Below are 19,961 nucleotides of genomic sequence, written 5' to 3' on the forward strand. Positions count from 1 at the left end.
CCAGAAATTCTTCAGTGCCTCCTCTGGGGAGATATGATTATCATTCTGGCTTTAACTTCTATTATATGGATAAGTTCTCTTTTATATCATTTTCAATGACTCCTTAATCACTCTGGCTCTTTATTGGAAACCCGCAGTAACTGATAAGACATCACAATCCTGGGACTTCCCTGGTGGCGCAATGGTTAAGTATCTGCCTACAAATGCAGGGGACACGGCTTTGAGCCCTGGTCCAGGAATATCCCACATGCCTCAGAGCAACTAAGCCGTGCGTCACAACTACTGAGCCTGCGCTCTAGAGCCCGCGAGCCACAGCTACTGAGCCCGCATGCCACAACTACTGAAGCCCGCGCGCCTAGAGCCTGTGTTCTGCAACGGGAAGCCACTGCAATGAGAAGCCCGCGCACCGCAGCGAAGAGTAGCCCCCACTCGCCACAACTAGAGAAAGCCCGTGCACAGCCATGAAGACCCAATGCAGCCAAAAATAAATAAATAAATAAATTTAAAAAAAATGCTTACAATCCTGGAAATCTGTACTTTGTAATATATTTCATAACACTGGATTCTAGGGCCAGTCTGGTGGGCCTTAGGCTTCCATATTTATTATTTTGGCTTTGTTCTCTAAACTATCCATCTGCTTTTTATATATATCTTATATCATTGACATTTTTTGTTCAATATCACTTGTCATTCTTGGCCAGAAGAATTGGAGTTGTGCCAACTTGACTAGTTTCTTAAATCTCAGATGTTTCAAATCACATACGGATAATGTGTGTTTTGTTATGCCACCTTAGCCAGGGAGAAAATGGTATTATCATAATAATCATTATTCTGAGGGAATTTGAATTCCCTCTGGTAATTCCCAAACTATCCTGGGAATGTTCAAAGGGAGTCATGGACTTGGTCTTCTAGAATACTATGTGAGTCTGAACTTTTCCCTTAATCTTAGCTCACTAGAATGTCTCCTTTCTCTGATAATAGCAAAATGTCAAAAGTTCAGAGAGATGGGACATCTGAATTGAGAGCATGAATATCCAATGCCCTTACCTCTTAGGCTTTCTGTCTTGTGCTGGTGCCTTACTGAAGGTAGTGATTGCTGTTGCTGATGCTCTTGTGTCCCTACCAACACTGCCAAGGCCAGATAGTGAGATAGGTGAAGGCTACACCCAGAATAACTTCACTGCCTGCTCCCAAATCCAGTTAAATTATTTTCTACTAGTGCAAAAAGCACCAGAACCAGTGTAACTACACTGTGCACTCTCAGTATTGTAGTTCTTAACAGTTTTTACTTGTTCTTATATTCATTCCTTGCTTGACTTAAACTCTGGGGAAGATCGGTGGGACAAATTCCTGAAAGAAAGTTACTGTGCTGTTATATTATATAGAATTGCCCTACTCCTTTTTTTTTTCCTAATTAATCATTCTCTTTAAACTAGTTTTGTGCCTCCACTGTCTTTCCTTAGAAAGTTCTTTTCCAGGGAGATGTGGGGCCCTCATCTCTGCATGCTACTGGAAGGCCTACTTCACCAAATCTCCAGACATTTTAGGGTCTTAGCATCAACATATCTTGGCTCATGAGGGTACCCCAAATACATACTTCCATCATCAAAAATCCTTTGCCATCCTTACAAATCTCCCCTCTCAACCACGAATCTTGTTATGGAAAGATGAAGAACTAAATATAATATCTCTGCAAGATTGAATCCCCAGGATGCAGACATTTTCAGTTGATCATCATATAGTTGTTTAGTGTCTACTATGTACTAGGTGCTGTGTTAAGCAGTGGGGTTAGAACAGGGGCAAGACAGATAATTTCTGCCAGTAATCTCATGGGAAAGCAAATTTGAAACACAGGAAATTGGTAAGTATTCAACAAAAGAGGATTTATAGGGATGATTAAGGGAAGCTAAAGTAGCAGAGGGTATCAAGGAAAATTTGTTTTCTGAAGAAGTTTTAAGCTCAAACTTAGAGATTATGGGGGTCAGGAGAGCAGAGGAAGTTTTTCAAACAGAGAAACACTATGGGTTAAGGACTTGACTTGAGAAAGGGTTTGTTGCATTACAGACACAGTTCTCAACCCTCACTGAGCCTTAAAATCATTTGGATCCCTTCTAAAAATACAAATGCCTAGACTTCACCCCACACAAGTGAATCAAAATATCTGAAGGTGTGGCCCTAGCAACAGTATTTTTTTTTATAATCTCCACACATAATCCTAATATGAAGCCAGGATTGAGAACCACTGTATCAGAGGACACGAAAGGAAACCACATGGATGGTGCAAAGAGAGTAAGGAGAGTGGAAAATCATGGGGCCAGAAAGGTTGAATCACTGGTCCTTTTGTGAGCTCTTTTGTGAGTAATAAAGATTACTACTCATCTCAAAGGACTATGGGAGGCATTTAATAGAAGGAGGGACAAGATTACAGGGCTGCTTTGTAGAGATTTGATTGAATATGATAAAGTTGTCAAGAGAATGTTACCGAGGCGAGAGGTTGTAACAGACTAGGATTAGAATACTGGCAGTGGAAAAAGAGAGATAAGTAGTGACTAATATCAATATCAAATGCTGCTTAAAGGTCACACAAGAAAAAGAAAATTATTCTTTGGATTTGAGACATGAAAGCCACTAGAGACCTAGATGGGAGTAGCTCAGTAGAGGGTTTCTGTAGATGCCCAGACTGGCAGGTCATCATGCTGACTAATCAGCTCAGGTCTCACATTTGGATGTGAGGTCCTCAGTTATCTGCAGACACAAATGAACAAAGAGAAAGACTCTACTAGCCCAAGCTTACGTTTCCTTTTTACATGACCAAAGTCAACAAGTGAGACTCTCAAAAAAAGTGAGATTGTATAATTGAGGCAAAACCATTTGTTTCCATTTCAGAACCATGTGTGCTGGGTACAGTACTTGTCATTTTACTGATTCTGGTGTGACATATTAATACTCATTGAAACTTGATATTCTATGCCTAGAGACCTATACCTTTCTCTTTATCATTTTTCTCTGCTGGATTTCTGCCCCTTGTGCTTTCTTTGATTTCTCTACCCCAAACAGAGAAGCGAGTGCTTCTGTTGAGCTGCATTATTATTGATGGCCACTAGGGTATACTCTCTTGAGATAACTCAAAATTTATAGCATCACAGTAAAAGCAGAGAACCTCTACAAACACAGAGACCCGAATATCTCTCACTTCCTTAATGGGGAAGATTTCCACTTTTTTTCATTGGGAACAGCAAAGAGAGGAACTTTTTTAAAGCTTAGGTATACATGGACATCATAACCAGGTAGTATGTCCAATATCACTGCTTAGTAATATCAACCTAGTGGTGTGTTGTTGTTTTTTTAAATTTTATTTTTAAATAGAAGTATAGTTGATTTACAGTGTTGTGCCAATCTCTGCTGTACAAAAAAGTGACTCAGTTATACACATATAGACATTCTTTTTTTTTAATATTCTTTTCCATTTATGGTTTATCACAGGGTATTGAATACAGTTCCCTGTGCTATATAGTAGGACCTTGTTGTTTATCCATCCTATATACAATAGTTTACATCTGCTAATCCCAGGCTCCCAGTACTTTCCTTCTCTACCCTCCCTCCCCTTTGGCAACCTTCTGGAATCTAGGGTGTTGTTTTAAGTCCAATTCTCAATGTGACTTCATTCAAAAACTTGTTGGTGACTGCCTACTTTGGAGCCTTATATTCATAAATATCCATTTCAATATCTGATAGAATTCTGCTGATAAAACTTACTGGTTTCTTTCCCTCTCATCTTTTTAATATAATGTATAAACCCTCAGAACTAGTAATACATGGTATTATTAGTATGTAAATATAATTTTAAAAACCCTGAGCAGAATAGGTGATGAAAACCATCATGTTCACATCAACTTCAGTGGTCCAAGAGGTTGAGGATTCCTAGTTACTCTCTTACTTTTCCAAGCCTACTTAAAACTCCTTTTTCTAATATATCCCTAGTTTAGACCTGGATTAGACCTCTGAGTTAGGTCATAATGGATTATTGTAATAACAAACATTCTTCACAACTCTTCTATGATATCCATTGAAGCACAAAATTTTTATTCCAAATAATAAGGTTTAGCCAGCTGGTGATGCAGACATTGTTTCCTCATCCCCACATTTTAGAAAGGCCTATAGAACAGGCACTTATTTTGGAACAATTTCAAGTCAGCTTTACCCAGTCCATCTAGGACTTTAATTTGCCATCTGTTACGCCTTTTATTATCCACTTTGACAATATTTATGTTATCTATGGACACTAATAATTCTGGATAGGTCATATTAACAAACTGCTTCTCTATTCAGTATCGAAAGGTTCCCCTTTAAATGAATAGATCTCTAATGGGCAGAAAAAGTCTTTATTTTTATCTTCATTAGTCAATGTTATCTGGTTGTTGGAAGTGATAACACTGACTTAGCAAGTCTAACCCATGGAGAACCACAAACATTTCAGTAGGTAGTCTAGTGATCCTTGAAGGCAAAATAGAGAGTATTAGCTCAGTGATTATGTTAATATGCACACATTAAAACAACTTCCACATTTCTTTTTACTATTACTATTGGGTAGACATTTAACAATAGCAGTTAGAATGAACCACAAAAGTACATTTTAATTATATGAATACCTAAGGCATTAATCTCTCCTCAAACCATCCTCCTGGAGCATTATTTAAACTGTCTTGTCAGTGAGCATTCTGATGTGCCAGATCACTAATACACACACCTCAATCCATCCACAAGGAGAAACTCTTTGGTTCTGTCCTGAGTTGATTCTTCAGTATGTTTTCATGTGTCTCAGATCAAAGCCATGAGATCTTTGGATTTCTTAAAATGTCACAATACAATGTCTAACTAATAGTAGTCTCAGAAGGAAAGAATGAAGAAAACATAAGGAAGAACATTTTCCAATAAATAATGCAAGATCTTCTCAAAGATAAATGGCTGGAATCTTTAGACTGAAACATGAGTAAGTGCTTAACGTATTTGAATAAAAAATACACCTAAAACTATTTTTATGAAATTTCAGTCTAGCCAAGATGAAGAAAAATCTTAAAGGCTTCCAGAAAGAGAAAACAGGTGACAAAAGCTAGAGAATCAGATCATGATCAGATTTTTCATTGGTTATACTGGATACCAGAAAAAATGTAAGTTATGGCTCAGATTTTATTGTTTGGAGAAAATGATTTGCAACCTAGGGAAATGGCTGGAATCATAATTGATGATAGCTGTTCTTATGGTGGTGTTTTAAAAAACTCATCTATATTGCATCATTTTAAAAAATGGAAACAGAGCACTTTTGTAAAACTAAAAAAGCATTTAAAATTGATCATATATCCACTTCACAATAACTGAGGCAGAAGAACGGATAAGTCACCTGGAAGACAGAATGGTGGAATTCACTGTTGTGGAACAGAATAAAGAAAAAAGAATGAAAAGAAATGAAGACAGGGGCTTCCCTGGTGGTGCAGTGGTTGGGAGTCCGCCTGCCTGTAGGGGACACGGGTTTGTGCCCTGGTCCAGGAGGAACCCACGTGCCACAGAGCAGCTGGGCCTGTGAGCCATGGCCTCTGAGCCTGTGCGTCCGGAGCCTGTGCTCCGCAACGGGAGAGGCCACGACAGTGAGAGGTCCACCTACTGCAAAAAAAAAAAAAAAAAAAAGAAATGAAGACAGCCCAAGAGACCTCTGGGACAACATTAAGTGTAACAACATTCACATTATAGGGTTCCCAGAAGCAGAAGAGAGAGAGAAAGGACCTGAGAAAATATTTGAGAGATTATAGTCAAAAAATTCCCTAACATGGGAAAGGAAATACCCACCCAAGTCCAGGAAGTGCAGCGAGTCCCATACAGGATAAATCCAAGGAGAAACATGCCAAGACACATAGTAATCAAATTGGTAAAAAATTAAAGACAAAGAAAAATCATTGAAAGCAGCAAGGGATAAATGACAAATAACATACAAGGGAACTCCCATAAGGTTAACAGCTGATTTCTCAGCAGAAATTCTACAGGCCAGAAGGGAGTGGCATGACATACTTAAAGTGATGAAAGGGAAGAAACTACAACCAAGATTACCCTACCCAGCAAGGATCTCATTCAGATTCGATGGAGAAATCAGAAGCTTTACAGTCAAGCAAAAGCAAAGAGAATTCAGCACCACCAAACCAGCTCTAAAACAAATGCTAAAGGAACTTCTCTAAGTGGGAAAGAGAAGGGAAGAAAAGGACCTACAAAAACAAACCCAAAACAATTAGGAAAATGGTCAAAGGAACATATGTATCGATAATTACCTAAACCGTGAATGGATTAAAAGCTCCAACCAAAAGACACAGGCTTGCTGAATGGATACAAAAACAAGACGCATATATATGCTGTCCTCAAGAGACCAACTTCAGACCTAGGGACACATACGGACTGAAAGTGAGGGGATGGAAAAAGATATTCCATGCAAATGGAAACCAAAAGAAAGCTGGAGTAGCAATACTCATATCAGACAAAATAGACTTTAAAATAAAGAATGTTACAAAAGACAAGGAAGGACACTACATAATGATGAAGGGATCAGTCCTAGAAGAAGATATAACTATTATAAATATATATGCACCCAACATAGGAGCACCTCAATACATAAGGCAACTGCTAACAGCTGTAAAAGAGGAAATTGACAGTAATGTGGTAATAGTGGGGGACTTTAACACCTCACTTACACCAATGGATAGATCATCCAAAATGAAAATAAATAAGGAAACAGAAGCTTTAAATGACACAATAGACCAGATAGATTTAATTGCTATTTATAGGACATTCCATCCAAAAAGAGCAGATTACACTTTCATCTCAAGTGTGCACGGAATATTCTCCAGGATAGATCACATCTTGGGTCACAAATCAAGCCTCAGTAAATTTAAGAAAATTGAAATCATATCAAGCATCTTTTCTGGCCACAACGCTATGAGATTAGAAATGAATTACAGGGGAAAAAATGTAAAAAATACAAACACGTGGAGTCTAAACACTACATTACTAAATAACCAAGAGATCACTGAAGAAATCAAGAGGAAATTAAAAAATATCTAGAGACAAATGACAATGAAAAAATGACAATCCAAAACCTATGGAATGCAGCAAAAGCATTCTAAGAGGGAAGTTTATAGCTATACAAGCCTACCTCAAGAAACAAGAAAAATCTCAAATAAATAATCTAACCTGACACCTAAAGGAACTAGCGAAAGAAGAACAAAGAAAACCCAAAGTTAGCAGAAGGAAAGAAATCATAAAGATCAGAGCAGAAATAAATGAAATAGAAACAAAGAAAACATTAGCAAAGATCAAAAAAACTAAAAGCTGGTTCTTTGAGAAGATAAACAAAATTGATAAACCATTAGCCAGACTCATCAAGAAAAAGAGGGAGAGGACTCAAATCAATAAAATTAGAAATGAAAAAGAAGTTACAACAGATGCCGCAGAAATACAAAGTATTCTATGAGACTACTACAAGCAACTCTATGCCAATAAAATGGACAACCTGGAAGAAATGGACAAATTCTTAGAGAGGTATAAGCTTCCAAGACTGAACCAGGAAGAAATAGAAAATATGAACAGATCAGTCACAAATAATGAAATTAAAACTGTGATTAAAAATCTTCCAAGAGGGACTTCCCTGGTGGTGCAGTGGTTGGGAATCTGCCTGCCAGTGCAGGGGACGCCATTTCGAATCATGGTCCTGGAAGATCCCACATGCCACAGAGCAGCCGTGTGCCACAACTGCTGAGCCTGTGCTCTAGAGCCCGCGAGCCACAGCTACTGAATCCTGTGCACCTGGAGCCTGTGCTCTGCAGCAAGGGAAGTCACCACAATGAGAGGCCTGTTCACCACAAAGAAGTGTAGACCCTGCTTGCCACAACTAGAGGAAGCCCACGCGCAGTGTTGAAGGCCCATCGCAACCAAAAATAAATAAATAAATAAATAAATAAATAAATAAATAAACTTCCAACAAACAAAAGTCCAGGACCAGATGGTTTCACAGGTGAATTCTATCAAACATTTAGAGAAGAGCTAACACCCATTCTTCTCAAACTCTTCCAAAAAATTGCAAAGGAAGGAACACTCCCAAACTCATTCTATGAGGCCACCATCACCCTGATACCAAAACCAGACAAAGATACTACAAAAAAAAAAAAGAAAATCACAGACCAGTATCACTGATGAATATAGTTGCAAAAATCCTCCACAAAATACTAGCAAACAGAATCCAACAACACATTTAAAAGGATCATACACCACGATCAAGTGGGATTTATCCCAGGGATGCAAGGATTCTTCAGTATATGCAAATCAATCAATGTGATACACCATATTAACAAATTGAAGAATAAAAACCATATGATCATCTCAATAGATGCAGAAAAAGCTTTTGACAAAATTCAACACAAATTTAGGATAAAAACTCTCCAGAAAGTGGGCATAGAGGGGACCTACCTCAACATAATAAAGGCCATATATGGCAAACCCACAGCAAACATCATTCTCAATGGTGAAAAACTGAAAGCATTTCCTCTAAGATCAGGAACAAGACAAGGATGTCCACTTTCACTGCTATTATTCAACATAGTTTTGGAAGTCCTACCCTCGGCAATCAGAGAAGAAAAAGAAATAAAAGGAATCCAAATTGGAAAAGAAGAAGTAAAACTGTCACTGTTTGCAGATGACATGATACTATACATAGAGAATCCTAAAGATGCCATGAGAAAACTACTAGAGCTAATCAATGAATTTGGTAAAGTTGCAGGATACAAAATTAATGCACAGAAATCTCTTGCATCCCTATACACTGATGCTGAAAAATCTGCAAGAGAAATTAAGGAAACACTCCCATTTACCATTACAACAAAAGGAATAAAATACCTAGGAATAAACCTACCTAGGGAGACAAAAGACCTGTATGCAGAAAACTATAAGACACTGATGAAAGAAATTAAAGATGATACGAACAGATGGAGAGATGTACCATGTTCTTGGATTGGAAGAATCAATATTATGAAAATGACTATACTACCCAAAGTAATCTACAGATTCAATGAAATCCCTATCAAATTATCAATGGCACTTTTTACAGAACTAGAACAAAAAACTCTTAAAATTTGTATGGAGACACAAAAGACCCCGAATAGCCAAAGCCATCTTGAGGGAAAAAAACGGAGCTAGAGGAATCAGACTCCCTGCCTTCAGACTATACTACAAAGATACAGTAATCAAGACAATATGGTACTGGCACAAAAGCAGAAACATAGATCAATGGAAGAAGATAGAAAGCCCAGAGATAAACCCACGTACCCATGGTCATTTAGTCTATGACAACGGCGACAAGAATATACAATGGAGAAAAGACAGCCTCTTCAATAAGTGGTCCTGGGAAAGCTGGACAGCTACATGTAAAAGAATGAAATTAGAACACTCCCTAACACCATACACAAAAATAAACTCAAACTGGATTAGAGACCTAAATGTAAGACTGGACACTATAAAACTCTTAGAGGAAAACATAGGAAGAACACTCTTTGACATAAAGCACAGCAAGATCTTTTTTGATCCACCTCCTAGAGTAATGGAAATAAAAACAAAAATAAACAAATAGGACCTAATGAAACCTAAAAGCTTTTGCACAGTAAAGGAAACCATAAACAAAACGAAAAGACAACACTCAGAATGGGAGGAAATATTTGCAAACGAATCAACAGACAAAGGATTAATCACCAAAATATATAACCAGCTCATGGAGCTCAATATTAAAAGAACAAACAACCCACTCCAAAAGTGGGCAGAAGACCTAAATAGATATATCTCCAAAGACATACAGATGGCCAAGAAGCACATGAAAAGCTGCTCAACATCACTAATTATTAGAGAAATGCAAATCAAAACTACAATGAGGTATCACCTCACACCAGTTAGAATGGGCTTCATCAGAAAATCTGCAAACAGCAAATACTGGAGAGGATGTGGAGAAAAGGGAACCCTCTTGCACTGTTGGTGGGAATGTAAACGGCTACAGCCACTATGGAGAACAATATGGAGGTTCCTTAAAAAACTAAAAATAGAATTACCATATGATCCAGCAATCCCACTACTGGTCATATACCCAGAGAAAACCACAATTCAAAAATACACATGCACCTCAATGTTCACTGAAGCACTATTTACAATAGCCAGGTCATGGAATCAACCTAAATGCCCAACGACAGATGAATGGATAAAGAAGATGTGGTACATATATACAATGGAATATTACTCAGCCATAAAAAGGAACGAAATTGGGTCTTTTGTTGAGATGTGGATGGATGTAGAGACTGTCATAGAGAGTGAAGTAAGTCAGAAAGAGAAAAACAAATATCGTATATTAACGCATATATGTGGAACCTAGAAAAATGGCACAGATGATCCGGTTTGCAGGGCAGAGATTGAGACACAGATGTAGAGAACAAACGTATGGATACCAAGGGGAAAAGCTGTGGGGGGGAGGGGTGTGATGAATTGGGCAATTGAGATTGACATGTATACACTGATGTGTATAAAATTGATGACTAATAAGAGCCTGCTATATAAAAAAAGAAAAAAATAATAATGCACACACATGTACAGTACAGCACAAAAGAGCAGACAAAGATTCCATGTGTTTCTTCTATCTATCCAGAGGGAGAATACGCAGATATGGGAGTGCTAATAACATTTTTTTGGCTGAGAAGACTAGGAAGTTGTTCTGTTTTTTCCTATAAGTCTTCCACTGTACTCTATTCCCTTTCTTCTCACTGATCCCCTACCCTCAATTCCCTCCTAGATTGTTGTCTCCTTTATTGACTTCTAAGTCTGCTTTCCATGAATTTTCTATCTCTTTTGTTTATTAAAACAGCTTCACCATTATTAGTAATACTGAATCCTGTTTATTTAAAATCTTCAACCTCATAATTTATTCACAGGTCTTCCTTGATCCCAAGGGCAGGCAAGATTCTTGGTTTTAGGGTTGACACATTACAGCTTGATGCTTAGACTAGTGACTCTGGAACCAGATTCCATGAATTTGCACCCTGGCTCTGCCACATGTAAATTATGTGCCAACGGGCAGGTCACCTCTTGCCTCAGTTTCCTCATTTGTCAAGCAGGGATAGTAGTAGCACTTACTCTGTAGGACTGTTGTGAGGATTAAATGAGTTTTTCATGTAAAGCACTCAGAGCATGACTTACACGTTATAAATTCTACATAAGTGTTAGCTATTTTTACCATTATTGGAGTGGGTAATGGGGTTTCCTTCTCTCACAGCTCCCCTTGTCTTCCCTGTCTTTATTTCTCTGAGGTTGTGGCTGTGACCTGGGAAAAATATTTTTCTTTTCTCATCTGCCCATGACACTACTTGTTGTCCTCTTCTGAGTGGTGATTACTTCTGACCCATTTTGGTGGGAAGGATTTCCACAGTGAGGAAGGAGGAAGGATAATAGGCTGTTGTGGCAGAGAAATCAGGAGATGAGGGTGGATGGGGAAATAGTGGGATGGGTCAAAACTTCCATCCTTTTGAATTAGTGTTGAAGGTCATTGCAGGGGCACAGAAGGGTGAGCACGAATATGACTCTGCCTGGAAGAAAAAGCTAAAAACGGTTTTCAATCAAACTGCCCTTTTCCCCCTTCCACCTACTCACCTATGTTAAAATATATTTTAAACATTAATTATGACAGGCTTGTAATGGAGACAGTGAACAAATTTGTTTGTTTTCCCCCCCAAGAGATTTCAGTTACATTACTTCTTCATAGAATATCACTTACCATGCGGTGCCATTTGACGCTGGACTGCAGAATCTGGAGATTACTTGCTAGTCAGGGAGAAGAGGGAGAGTAGTTAAAAGGGAATGAACTCTTACCACCTGTTGGAACATATCCCCAAATCTAAAGTTTTATATGACCTTAATGGCAAAGCCCAACGAAGATAGTACGTGCGCGCGCCTGCGCACACACACACACACACACACAAACTTCAAATTCATTACAAATATTACTAAACAATACTTAACTAAAAGATTAATAAACAGAATACACAGCCACATTAAAAGAATAATAAACACTAACCAAGAGGTATTTATTCCAAACTTACAAGGATGGTTAGATAAAGGAGGACCCATAATATAATTCTCAACATTAATTGTTAAAAAAGTTACATGATAATTTATATTGAGGCAAAAAATTCTGATAAAATTTTAAATCTATTCTTGATAGCAATTCTTAATAAAACAGATATTAGTCATTTTCTTAATGTGACATATAAACACAAAAGCCAGAGTCAGATGTAATAAGGAAATAATTAGAAGCATTCTCATTAAAGTAAAGAACCAGACAACGATGACCATTATACCACTATCATTTGCCATTTCTGGACATTCCAGCTAGTATTATTAGAAAATAGAAATAAATAAGTGTATTAAAATTGGAAAGAAAAAGACTATATTATTTTTAAATTATTTACTTCATGGGAAAGAATATGAGTGCCTTTTTTTTTTTTTTTTTTTTGCGGTATGCGGGCCTCTCACTGTTGTGGCCTCCCCCGTTGCGGAGCACAGGCTCCGGACGCGCAGGCTCCGGACGCGCAGGCTCAGCGGCCATGGCTCACGGGCCCAGCCGCTCCACGGCATATGGGATCCTCCCAGACCGGGGCACAAACCCGTATCCCCTGCATCGGCAGGCGGACTCTCAACCACTTGCGCCACCAGGGAGGCCCATGAGTGCCTTTTAAATTTGTCTATGATATCGGAATGATTTAATTAGAATTGGAATTATCAATGACTGAAATGTTTGGTCAAATTCCCTTAGAAAACCTTTAGAACCTGATATGTCTTTGTTTGATGGTGTAGCCCTTTGATAATTATTTTTATTTCTTTCATTTTAATTGTTCTGTTTCAATTTTCTAGGTCTTCTGTAATTCTTTTTTTAAAAATAATGCCTTTATTTTGGGATAATTTTAGATTTACAGAAAAGTTGCAAAGATAGTTTAGAGTTCTCATATACCCCTCACCTTGTTTCCGTAGTGTTATCATCTTACATAACCATGGACCATTTGTCAAAACTGAAAAAGTTTTATTGATACAATTTTAACAACTAAACTGTAGACTCTATTTTTCCACTAATGTCCTTTTCCTGTTCCAGGATCCAAACCAGGACCCCACATTGCATTTAGTCATAATTTATCCTTTGTTTCCTCTGTTCTGTAATTATTTTATAATCTTTCCTTGTTTATGAATTTGACTATTTTGAAAAGGGTACCTGGTTAGATATTTTGGCATGCCCCTCAGGTTGCATTTATCTGATGTTTTTCTCAAGATTTGATTGGAAATACAGGTTTTGGGAAAAATATCACAGAAGTGAAGTGTCCTTCTCATCATGAGAAAGTATCAGATTTTGAATTATTCACTAGTTCTACTATTTTTCTCTTATCAGATTCAGGGATGCAGCTTCATCTTTGTGTACGCCTTCTTTCCTTCTGCCTTCCTTGGATTTATTTTGAGGCTCTTTTTTCTAAATTCTTGTTGTGGATACTTGATTCAGTTATTTCTATCCTTTCTGGTTTATAATTCTAAGTATTCAAAGCTATGGAGTTTTCTCTGTGCACTCTTTCAGCTATATGCTATAGGTTCTAATAAGTAGTGCTATCAACATTCTGTAATTTGTGTATTACTTTTCTCGTTAACCTAAGAATTAATAGAATACCTTATATGACACATGGTAAGGATTTTTGTTTGTTTCATAAGTTTACTATTGACTGCTAATTTTTTTTTTGCATTGTGATTAGAGACTCTTTCTGCTATTTCTACATTTTGGAATTTATACAGAAATTTCTAGCCTAGCATATGGTTATCTTTTGTGAGTACACCTTTCTGTGGGCATTAGAAAAAAAGATATATTCTTTGTATTCAGGGCTAGAGATTGATATATGGGTTTCTCTCGCTCTCCCATGCACATACATACACAGTTACCTTTGTCTGAAGTATATCCTAAATTCATACTTGCTTTAATACTCCTTGACGACAAGCTGACAAAGGTGAATTAAAGTCTTCTACTACTAATGCTGCAAAAGAGTATTTTGTATTAGTACATAAACCAGTAACTTTCCTATAGCTTTTTTTTTGCTTTATGAATTTTGATGCTACTATATTATATAGTAAGTAGATCATATTAATTTTCAATCGCTGTGTAACAAGTTACCACAAATGTAATGGCTTAAAAAAACCCATTTATTATTATTTGACAGTTTCTGTGGGTCAAGAAGGTCAGGCTCTCCTTAGGGTCTCACATGGCTGAAACCAGGGTGTCAGTATGAACTGCCATCTCACTTGAGGCTCAGGATCTTCTTCCAAGGTCATTTAAGTTGTTGGCAGAATTCAATTCCTTGAGACTGAAAGACTGAGGATCCTGCTCTTTTGCTGTCTGAGTCTGAGGGCATCTGTCAGCTTGTAGAAACTGTCTGAGTTCCTTGCTCTGTGGCCCCTTCACAAGGCCTTCTTACACTACCAATATGACTTCTGTCTCCAACATCTAGACCCAGACTCAAAGGGATCATGTGATTACATCAGGCCCATTCATAATATTCCTTTTGATTAACTCGCAGCCAACTCTCTAGTAACCTAATTACATCTATAAAATCTCTTTTGCCGTATTGTGTAACATAATCATATCCCATCATATCAGAGCTCCAGCCTTTATCATTCCTTAATTTTTCAGCTTCAAGAGGAGGGATTTATACAAGGCATGTATACCAAGAGACAGGAATATTGGAGGCCATCTTAAAATTCTTCTTACCACATGAATTTTTATAATTATTTTTTCTTTATTATGATTTATAGACTTTCTCATTATGTGATGCTTTTAAAAAATCACATTTAATGCTTTAAGTCTTAATTCAAGCCTAAAATTCAAAGTTGTCTGAATTAAGATCCTGACTCCAAATTTGTTGTTATTGTTGTTGTTTACATTTTCTTGGTATACTTTTTCCCATCTTTTTATTCACAACTTTTTTTTTAGCATCTTTATTGGAGTCTAATTGCTTTACAATGGAGTATTTTGTTTTATAAATGTCTCTAGTAGGTAGCATATTGCTGGGGTTTATTTGTAATTTAACCAGACTCCTTTCTCATTATAGATGAGTTCAATCCATTTTGATTTATTTATGGAACATATTTTGGTCTTAATTTTGTTCTATATTTTATGCTTTTTCTGTAGCTGTGGCTACTTTTAAGTCCTTTATTACGTGGTATTTTTTCCTTGACTTTCTTTGTGTGTGTGTGTGAAGTGGTGTGTTTTGTGTGTTTCTTTTATACGAAAGGTTTATATTCCTGTTGTGATTATGATTAAGATGACTCTAACTTTTTGTAATATATTTATTCCTCAAAACTGTAGACCAAACTTTAGACCAAATCCGATTCCCAGCTGTGAGCAAAGATGAAATTTGTTCATCTCTGTTTCCTCCCCTTCCTTATCCCCTATAGATTTTAGTTGATTAAATTACTTAGTGAAACCTTTATGCCTTTTTGTTTATATTACTTGATGACTTATTAATCCCCAAGTTTTAATAATAAAGAATCAATGTCCTTACATTACCTTCCTCCTTATTTCCTAATTTTCCTGGGTTATTAGTTATATAATTTTCATACTTACAAAGTTTATAATATTTATATTCAGTTCTGTAACAATAATCCCCACTTTCTTTTAAATAGATTCAGTGCACACTGCACTGGCTTCTCTAGTCATCTCTTGTTGAGCTGAAGTTCTTTTTCTATTAGTCTCTTCAAGGGAAACACATTCCTTGGGTTCTTTCATGTTACAAAATATTTCTCACACTCACTCTGAGTTACAGTTAGCCTGAGTATAACATTCTTGGGCCACAATGTTTTCCTCAAGGATTTTATGTGTTCTGTTCCACCGTCATCCAGTATTGCTGTGGAAAATGCTATGGTGAGCTGGATTTTTTCTTCTGCTAGAAAGGTTAGTTGAATATTTTTCCTTTTCCTGGATTTCCAAAGCATTCTTTATCTTTGGAAATCAGTAACTTTACTAGAATACTGCTCCTTTGATTGTATAGAGTTAATGTTTCTAGGTACATAGTCTGCTTTTCGACCTATATCTTCATGAAAATTTATATTTAGATATTTTCTTCTTTTATTTTGGTTCTCTTCTTTGATGACAACAATTATGCTAATATTGGTCTCTTTTTTTTTTTTTTTTTTTTTGCGGTACGCGGGCCTCTCACTGTTGTGGCCTCTCCAGTTGTGGAGCACAGGCTCCAGACATGCAGGCTCAGCAGCCATGGATCATGGGCCTAGCTGCTCCGCGGCATGTGGGATCTACCTGGACCGGGGCACGAACCTGTGTCCCCTGCATCGGCAGGCAGACTCTCAACGACTGCACCACCAGGGAAGCTCTGGTCTCTTTCTTAATGTCTTTCTAGCTTATCTCAGTCTTGTCCTTCATGCTCCTTACCATATTTTCAGCAATGCTTATTTTCTTTGCACCGTTTCCAAAATGACCTTTGTTTTTATGAGAAGATTATTTCCCTCCACTTCTGTCCTAAACGGCACTGTTTCTCCCTAAATTCTTATATCTCTATTTCAAAATTATGTTTTACAGGTAAAATTGATTCATTAAATTATAAAGTCTTTTTTATCTGCTCTGTGATATTTTCCTGGAATTATTTAACTGTCATTATTTTTATATTACATTTCTGCTTTTTTCTTGTAAAACCTTTTATTTTTTTTACATCTTCTATTGATTCCATTTTGATGATTACTCAGTATTGAATGAGATGAGCTACTCTCAGATCAAATGGTTGCTGGACTTTCAGATAGAGAAATTCTCCTCTTGACCCAGAACTGTGTGTGTAAATTTGCTTTCAGATTTATTCTACCCTTGCTATTTGACCCTGGCAGCTTCAGAATTTACCTCCTCCATCATGAATTACCTGCAACAGTAGATTCTTGGTTAAAAACCAGAACGAAAGAAAGGTGTTCAGTTTGCATATTCCATTTCTGTTTTTCTGTCTAAGCTGCTCACCTTGCTTTTCCTCGTGCCTCCATCCCCACCAAAAAGCATCATACATCTTCCCAGGGAGTACCTCTGGATCCAAATATCTGAACAAAAGCTTCATTCCAGAGATGTCGTATTTACTCACAATTTAGCTATTTCACCACTGGAATGTTTTCATTGTTATTTTCAAAGATTCCATATTTACTAAATGTTTATTTAACTTTAGCAAAAGTTTCCCCTTTAAAATTCTCACAGGATTGAATACATATGTGAAGAAATTTTAGAACAGATCTAGAATTTTCCCAAGTTTTGCTATTCTGTGTTTTTATGTGTGCATGGTTTATTTTAATAAAAAATTGATGTGTAAACTATGTAGTCTCACGAGCTTTTCACCGCCTGATGAATTTTTCTATTTCCTGACTTCTTGAAATCCAGCTTCACTGAGAAAAAGAAAATGTTTTCTGGAAGGGGGTTCAATTTTTGAGCTTGAGTGCTTGAGGTGAGACCAAAATTTGATGGTGTAGACGGCCATAGGTTAAGATAAGTGCTCCAGATGCCTTCCAGGCAGGAGAGATGTGGTCAGATGGTGGAAAAGAAGATAGACATGGAGTTAGGAGATTAATGAACAAAGATGAACTCTTCCAATTGGCAAATTTGGAAAGAGCTTTAGAGGAGGGCCCATAGTGAAGTAAATTCTAATATACCCATAGTTCTTTCTTTTAACAGAACAAAACTAAGAAAAGTAGTCAAAGTTAGAAAGAAGACAGACTTTTGACTGACTGAAGGATTAATAGAACAAAAATCACTTACTCGTGTGTGACTTCTCTGTAATTGATAGGAGGCAGGGTAGTGAAGATAAACTCAAGTGTCTTACCTCTTAGCCAAAGGTAAAGTAGTCTAACAACGAAAGGAGTCCTTTGAGATGTTGTCATTCGTCATGACAACCATATATTTCAAAGATTCCATTCTGGAGTGGATGTACTTGCCTAGAAAGTAGTGATATGCTCAAGTGGCTGGTAATGCTCACTGTCACTCCTGGGGAGGGAAGCTTCTGGTTCCTATGTTACCATCACTGAAAGGTAGCTCTGCAAACCAACAAGCTTGCTAGAAGTTGGGTGAAGGATATGAATAGAAAATTCACAGAAGAGGAAAACTGAATGGTCAATAAATATTACAAGATGCTTAATCGTCTTCAAAGTCATGGAGATGCAAACCAATAAAATACCATTTCACAACAAATAAGTAAAAGAATAACGACAAATAAGTAAACATTTTTAAATTGATTATCTAGATATTGGCAAAGGTAAAAGAAACTGGAACTTTCTCACACCACTGGAGGAAGTACAAATGATATAGCTACTTTGTAGAGCAATTTGTCACATTTTAGTAAAATTGAAAAATTGCAACCCAGAATTTCCACCTGTAGGTCCATAGATATAGAAACATTTATAGACTTTGTGTACTGGGAGGCACGGGGAAGTGTGTTCATTGCAGCATTTTTTTTGGTAACAAATTTAAGATATAACTTGTATTCCATATAATTCACCTTTTTAAAGTGTACAACTCTGTAGTTTTAAATATAATTACAGACTTGTACAACCGTCAACACTATCTATGCACCTATATTGATAAGAGATATTGGTCTGTAGTTTTCTTGAGATGTCTTTGTCTGGTTTTGGTATCGGGGGTAATGCTGGCCTCATAGAATAAGTTGGATAATGTTCAATCCTCTCCTGTTTTTTAGAAGAGTTTATAAAGATTGTTGTCAATTTTTCGTTAAATACTTGGTAGAATTTACCACTAAAGTCATTTGGTTCTGACATTTTCTTTGTAGGAAGGTTTTTGACTACTAATTCAATCTCTTATTATAGTTCTATTCAATTTTTTTCTACTTCTTGAGCAAGTTTTGATAGTTTGTGTCTCTCTAGAAATCTCTCCACTTCATATGTTATGTAGTTTGTTGGCATACAATTATTCAGAGCATTCCCTTATAATCTTTTCAATTTCTGTAAGGTTTTTCTTAATTTTTGAAGCATTGTTTTGCCAGATATAGAAATCTTGGTTGACAATTTTTTTTTTCCTCCCAGCCCTTTGCATATGTCACCCTGCTACATTCTGCCATCCATGTTTCTGATGACAAACCAGCTGTTAATCTTATGACAATATCTTACACATGATGAGCTGCTTTTCACTTGTTGCTTTTAAGATTTTCTCTTTGTTTTGGGCTTTAGCCATGCTACTGGACATTCTTGGAGCTTTGTGTGTGCAGGTTAATGGGATTTTGGGGTTAAATTTGGGAAGTTTTTGGCCATTATTTCTGCTCCTTTCTCTCCTCTCCATCTATTACTCATATTAGGCATATTTTGGTATACTTGATGATGTACCACAAATCACTGGGTCTTTGTTTATTTTTCCTCTTTCTTTTAAAGTTCTGCTCTTTAGACTGGATAACATCGATTGACCTATTGGCAAGTTCGGTGATTTTGCCATCTGCTATTCAAATCTGCTGTTGAGCCCCTCTAAGTAGATTTTTCATTTCAGTTATACTTTTCACTCCAGAATTTCTATTTGGCTGTGTTGTATAATTTCTATTTCCTTTTTGATATTCTCTATTTGGTAAGAGACATTGTTTTTATACTTTCTTTAAAAACATGGTTTACTTTAGTTCTTTCACTGCATTTATAAGTTTGTTAAAAAGTCTTTGTCTAGTAGGTACAACATCTGGTTTCCTTAGTGACAGTTTCTATTGTTTTTATTCCTGTATATGGGCCATAATTTCCTTTTTCTTTGCATGTGTCATAATTTTTATTAAAATCTGGATATTTAACAAAATTTAATATAGCAGGTCTAGAAATCATATTGCTCTCCCCTCAGAGTTTGTTAT

General features: G+C 36.8%; 1 protein-coding gene across 1 annotated transcript in view; it reads right to left on the reverse strand.

Annotated features, from left to right (window-relative positions):
- MROH9 (maestro heat like repeat family member 9) overlaps nucleotides 1–18,009 on the reverse strand; it is a 92,800-nt gene extending 74,791 nt beyond the window's left edge. The window contains exons 1-2 of the mRNA XM_060078641.1: nucleotides 17,952–18,009; nucleotides 14,065–14,126 (exon numbers count right to left, since the gene is read on the reverse strand). Of these exons, the coding sequence (XP_059934624.1) occupies nucleotides 14,065–14,126; nucleotides 17,952–18,009 (120 nt within the window). The remainder of the gene's footprint in view (nucleotides 1–14,064; nucleotides 14,127–17,951) is intronic.
- Nucleotides 18,010–19,961: the final 1,952 nt, after the last annotated feature.

Source organism: Mesoplodon densirostris, chromosome 2 (assembly GCF_025265405.1).
Source record: "Mesoplodon densirostris isolate mMesDen1 chromosome 2, mMesDen1 primary haplotype, whole genome shotgun sequence".
Lineage (NCBI taxonomy): Eukaryota > Metazoa > Chordata > Mammalia > Artiodactyla > Ziphiidae > Mesoplodon > Mesoplodon densirostris.